The 5,613-nt window shown below is 43.8% G+C and overlaps 1 protein-coding gene and 1 long non-coding RNA gene across 2 annotated transcripts; both read left to right on the forward strand.

Annotated features, from left to right (window-relative positions):
* The first annotated feature begins 205 nt into the window (after window positions 1-205).
* Window positions 206-2,530, forward strand: LOC105025165 (bone morphogenetic protein 10). The gene is made up of 2 exons (XM_010895681.4): window positions 206-983; window positions 1,455-2,530. Exons 1-2 carry the CDS (start codon window positions 626-628, stop codon window positions 2,510-2,512), a joined length of 1,416 nt encoding a protein of 471 aa, XP_010893983.2. The 5' UTR covers window positions 206-625; the 3' UTR covers window positions 2,513-2,530.
* Window positions 2,531-4,879, forward strand: LOC117595540. The gene is made up of 2 exons (XR_004576764.1): window positions 2,531-2,920; window positions 2,998-4,879. It is a non-coding gene; the product is annotated as an uncharacterized LOC117595540 (long non-coding RNA).
* The last annotated feature ends 734 nt before the right edge of the window (window positions 4,880-5,613 follow it).

Raw genomic sequence — 5,613 nt, forward strand, 5'->3', positions numbered from 1 at the left:
TTCTTGAAGTGTGCTGACGTGAAAGGGAAATGTACTGTTAGCATATTCCAATTCCCGAGATACCCTTGGAGAGTGGTTTCAGCGCCAGACAAATCTGAAGCAGTAAGGGTTAAGTCCTTCCCTCAAGGGTAGACTGATCTACAGATCACCTTGTCAGCTCTGGGATTATAACCGGCAGCCTTCCGGTTACATGCCCAGCACTCGAACTGCCCAGCTGCTTGCTTCTCCTTGAATTGTCGTTTGTACAAAGCAAGTCTACCCCCATGAGCAGTCAGCCAAAAACATGCATGGAAAGTAGCAGATACAGAATGAGTGGAGCTCCTGGTCATCAGCGTGTGGCCCCTTGCTGTCCCAGAGAGGCAGGGCCTAGAGACGTCTCCAAACATGTCAGCACGGTGGGGTGGACAACACAACCCACCCTGCCCTCTGCACCGATCACAAGATCAACAAGGACAAAGCTGTTTTTCTCCTCGACCCCCACACCATACTGCTGGCCCCAGCCGAGACAAATCCACCCTGGACAGGAGGGAACCGTTCCGCAGGTGTGTTCTGCCGTGGATCCTGTCATATATCCATATTCGATACTCATCTTTTAAACCTGAAGCCACCCTTGACTCGAGCAGCCATGGTCACTCCGCTGTCCTCCATACTGGGCTACCTCTACCCTCTGAGTCTCCTGGCTGTGCTGCAGCCAGGTTGGAGCCAGGGCAGTCCCATCTTGTCCCCTGAGGAGCCCCGACCGGGCCCTGCGGCCAGGGGTCAGTTGGATGTCTCCACGTTTGAGCCGGACCATGCCCTGAACGTACTAGACTTTCCGGGTCAGTTTCAGTCCATGTTGAACCTCACTGAGCTTGGGTCACGGGCAAGGCCCCGTGCGGCCATTAAAGAGCCACCAGAATACATGCTGGATCTGTACCACCGCTTTGCCAACGATCGTACGGCCGTCCCCTCTGCCAACGTGGTGCGTAGTTTCAAGAATGAAGGTACGCTTCTATCTGTGTGGAGGAATTGTTTCACTGGAAATTGTGTGTTTTAATTATCCTGAAAATGCATTTTTATTTATTGCTGCTTCATTTACTTCACTATTATTGTGTTTTAATTTGCGACCTAATTCCTAGTATTATACAATCGATTTAATAACACAAATGAAGTATTTCTAAATGTATACTTATATACAGGTCTTTGTTTGCTTTTACAGAAGTTATGATTTATCTACTGTATATCATTGTTTGGGGCTGGGATAACTGTAAAACATTCAAAATCGAATATGAACAAAATATTTGATAGGCCCATTGGGAAACATTTATATTTTTAACAGCTGCTTGTTTCCTTTTCTTAACAGATCACGTGAAGTGATTACAAATGTCGTGTTTACTCAAATAAATTCCTGCATTATCTAAAACCCAGTTGAAATCTAAACCCTATTCAGATATTTGTTGATATTTTAATTCCAGATTCCTCCCCCTACAGTGTGACGTTGGGGGGTATGAGGACACACCCCCTGCTCTTCAATGTCTCCATCCCCCACCACGAGCACATCGTCACTGCCGAGCTCCGCCTCTATGCCCTGGTGCAGAGGGACCGCAGACGCTACGCTGGCCTCGACCGCAAGGTGACCATCTATAAGAGACGCCAGGGGGGCAGTGAGTGGAACCAATCAGGGAGGGACGGGTCAAGGAACCAGCAGGAGATGTCAGACGTTGAGGAGCTGGAGGAGCTGGCAACCCGCCACATCTATGGTAAAGACGACGTCTGGGTTACCTTCGACCTGACCCACCAGGTCAACCTTTGGCGGAGGGCAGAGAGCACCACCCATCGACTCGAGGTCCACATTACAAGTCTGGGGCCTGACGGTGCAAAGGCCGTCCCAGAGGTCGGGGAAGAGGACGAAAGGAATGTGGTTGATGTGGACATTGACTTGGGCTCCAAAGGTAAACACACGCCAGTGTTAATCGTGTTTTCGGATGATCAGAGAAAATACCATCGCGAGGAGGAGCAGCAGAAGCTCAACCAGATGATGGATCATGAGAACGACCTGCCAGCCGAGCTGGAGTCGGGTCCACCGGGGACCTGGAGGGAACAGGCCGGCAGCCATGCTGTGACTGCTGACGGGGACGAGCTGAATGAGGAGACACTGATGCAGCTTCAATCCAACCAAATTTATGACACGCCTTCCCGAATCCGCCGCTCTGCCAAGGGTGACCCGTGTAAGAGGACCCCTCTGCGTGTGGAGTTTAAGGACATTGGCTGGGACTCATGGATCATACAGCCCCTGGGCTATGAAGCCTATGGGTGCAATGGAGTATGCAACTTCCCGATGACCTCTGAGGTGTCCCCTACCAAGCACGCTATCGTTCAGACTCAGCTGAGCAGTAAGATTCCACAGGTGTCACCAGCCTGCTGTGTTCCCACCAAGCTGGACTCCATCCCTCTGCTTTACGAGGACGGAGGCGTGGTCACCTACAAGTACAAGTATGAGGGCATGGTGGTGGTGGAGTGTGGCTGTAGATAGTCGTAGAACTGACTGAAGGTTGCATAGACGCTGGATTAACATAGACTAAATTGTCCACTATTTCAATATCAAAGAAGAAAACCAGATGAAAGCTCCCCATTAGGGAAGAAAAATCTAAATTTCAGCCATCATAAAGAACACTTCAAGATCAGTTAATTCGCTAAGTATGTTTGCATGTACCTAATGTGTGAGGGTTTACGTGCAGCCAAAAATAGACATGTAAAATGTACAAACAAAATACGGACACCAGGTGATGGTCAGAGTACAGGATATGCAATACAAATACCTTAAACATAAATCTCCTACATGAAAATATACAATGTACAGATTTAAGATTTAAATCATTTCAATAATAAACACAGCTTCAACTTCATTTTAAACTGTGTTGTAGGCTACTGAGAGAAACAGGTAGGTTAGACAGAGATACAGTGGGTGAGTAGGCTACACAGAGATACAGTGGATGAATAGGCTACACAGAGAAACAGTGAAGGAGTAGGTTAGACAGAGATACAGTGGGTGAGTAGGCTACACAGAGATACAGTGGATGAATAGGCTACACAGAGAAACAGTGAAGGAGTAGGTTAGACAGAGATACAGTGGAGGAGTTGAATACAGGGGAAAATAGTAAAATAGTGAAATAGTTAAGGAGTAGGCTACAGAGGGAAACAATGGATGTGTAGCACAGCAGCATGGACCTGTATGTGCATTATCTAATGGAAATTGGCCATCTGTGAAATTACTTTTACATGGAGATGATATAAAATGCTATTTCACAATGCCAGCAATATGTCCTTTTGAAACACAAAAATAGTGTGGGATGTGAATATAGTGCTGGTCTTGGTTTTATCATTTTACATTTATTGTGACAATATATTGGATTAAACAGTTACATATTCACAAATTGTCAAATAATACAATAGATAACTTGAACATGTACTATATGTATGCTCTTATATAAATATAACATTACAATATATTCTACATACAAAGGCAAATAGGCTCATTGTAAGGGAGCTGAATGAGTAGCACCTCCAATAAATAAGACAACAATAAGCTCTAATAGAGGTTTGCTATCTGTATGTCTGCCAGGAACAAACCACATGCAATTTTTGTGATATATCTGTGATTTGTCTTAGGGAAAGTCTTGCCTGTTCCTCTTTTTAAAGTGACTACATAATTCAGTGATTGTTTTGGTTCAGCACTATCTGTGAATATATATTTTGTTGATGCACACTTTCCTATTCCCTAGAGCAGATAAGGTTTGATTTCTCAAATACATTGGGGTTTGATATTTCAAATGACTGCCTTCATGATGAACTAGATAGTAGTAACCAAAATGTGTTACAGAGATTTAACTGTGTTTGATGTTCTTTATTACAAGGGCATATGGACGAGCCAATTCATTAGAAGTGAACCTGAAATTGGACTTGCTTTGAACAGAGCTGCATTATAAAAAAGGCTTTGATCTTTGAAATGGCCAGATAGGCAACCCTTCATATGTCATGTAATATTAGAGAAAATCAAACCAAAATGTAAACCATAGAATTGCTACTGCTGTAGTTTATTTCAGGTCATTTGATGTCTCTCCAACACACTAAAACTCTACATTTGTGGATATACACTTCTGCAAATAAATCGTACGGTCATTTATCTGCCTCACATCCACTGGGCACACACCATTCACACATCCTTCTAGAGCCACATGCCACACGAGCCGCTCTTCGCCCCTCTGCATGTGATGGTGATAAGGAGGTGTCAGGGCCTGGAGACTTGTAGACCATCACTCAGGATGCTATTCCAAGTGGGGTGCCGTTGGGAGGTGGTGCTGTCAGATTCCTGGGCCCTAACACCAACCGTCTCTATGGACAATTCAACCCCCCCCACCCCCCACCCCCCACCCCCCCAGCCAGCTTCTCGCCGACGGCTGTTCTCTCAAACCACAACTGCCTGCGACCAAATCTACCCCCTTTCCTCCTGTGACATGGCTACGGTGAGGCCCTTATCACGGCTTTTGCCTACAGGATAGATGAGGGAAAAAAACATGTCACATCATCACCCCACTTCTGCTGTCAGCAGACAGAAGGAGAGACAACCTTGATGGAATAACACTGAACTTGGAGTCCAGATTTGCTTTTCACTGCTATGCTTTGGTTCGTTACAATAATGTAGTGCTTGTGTAATATTTATTAAGCTGTTACACATGTTGTTTCAGTGTATTTATTTATGACTTGATGGTTATTATGACAGTTATTTATTTTGTTCAGTGTGCATGTGACAATTTAGTAGACTTATTGCATCCTGTTGAAATTATGGAAAAATAAACTTAATTGGTTTTGGAGCACAAAGACATGTTGTGCATAAATACTACCGAAGTCTTCAAAATGTTGGTTATGTATTCATTATTTGGTAAAGAATGATATATACCTTAAAAACATGCTAGCTAGCATCTTCAGCAACAAACCACAATGCATCAGAAAACAGGATTAATGCAGTGGCCTCCTTTGGCTATTGAGATTTTACGTTTCACTAGTTAATTTCAGTAGATTACTACAGCGCCTCCTTTGGACCACTCAGTATAATTTTGTATCTAACAGATCTCGATTGCAAGAAGCTTCATTAACTTTATTAGGTCAATATGGGGCCATTGGTGTCTGTTATCGATTGCATAGGTTAACTAGGCTCCGTGAACACAGAGATAGGTTTAGCATATAAACCTATGTCAGTCAAATAGATAAAGATTAGAATGGATGATTTGCTGTTATATCACTCAAGTGTGGTCAGGATGAAGATTTTCACATTAGTTGGGGCTTAAAAAGGTTGTACTAAATGTTGGTATTATTTGTTTCAGATTCTAGTCTGTAAAATATTACATCAAGAGATCTTTGTTGATAGATGCCATTCTTGCAAGTAGATCAGTCCTTTGATGCCAGAGTCACGTTTTAAATGCTCCTCAGTCATATTTTTTTCTTTTTGAAGATGGGGACCTATGTAATTAATTTCTAACTATATCAGTGGCTAAAAGGTGCAATGTGTGCATTTAATTTACTTCAAAGGGCAACAATCTGCCTAGTATCATTTCGTAAATGCTGGGTTTGGCAAGA

This window comes from Esox lucius, chromosome 14 (genome assembly GCF_011004845.1).
Source record: "Esox lucius isolate fEsoLuc1 chromosome 14, fEsoLuc1.pri, whole genome shotgun sequence".
Taxonomy (NCBI): Eukaryota; Metazoa; Chordata; class Actinopteri; order Esociformes; family Esocidae; genus Esox; species Esox lucius.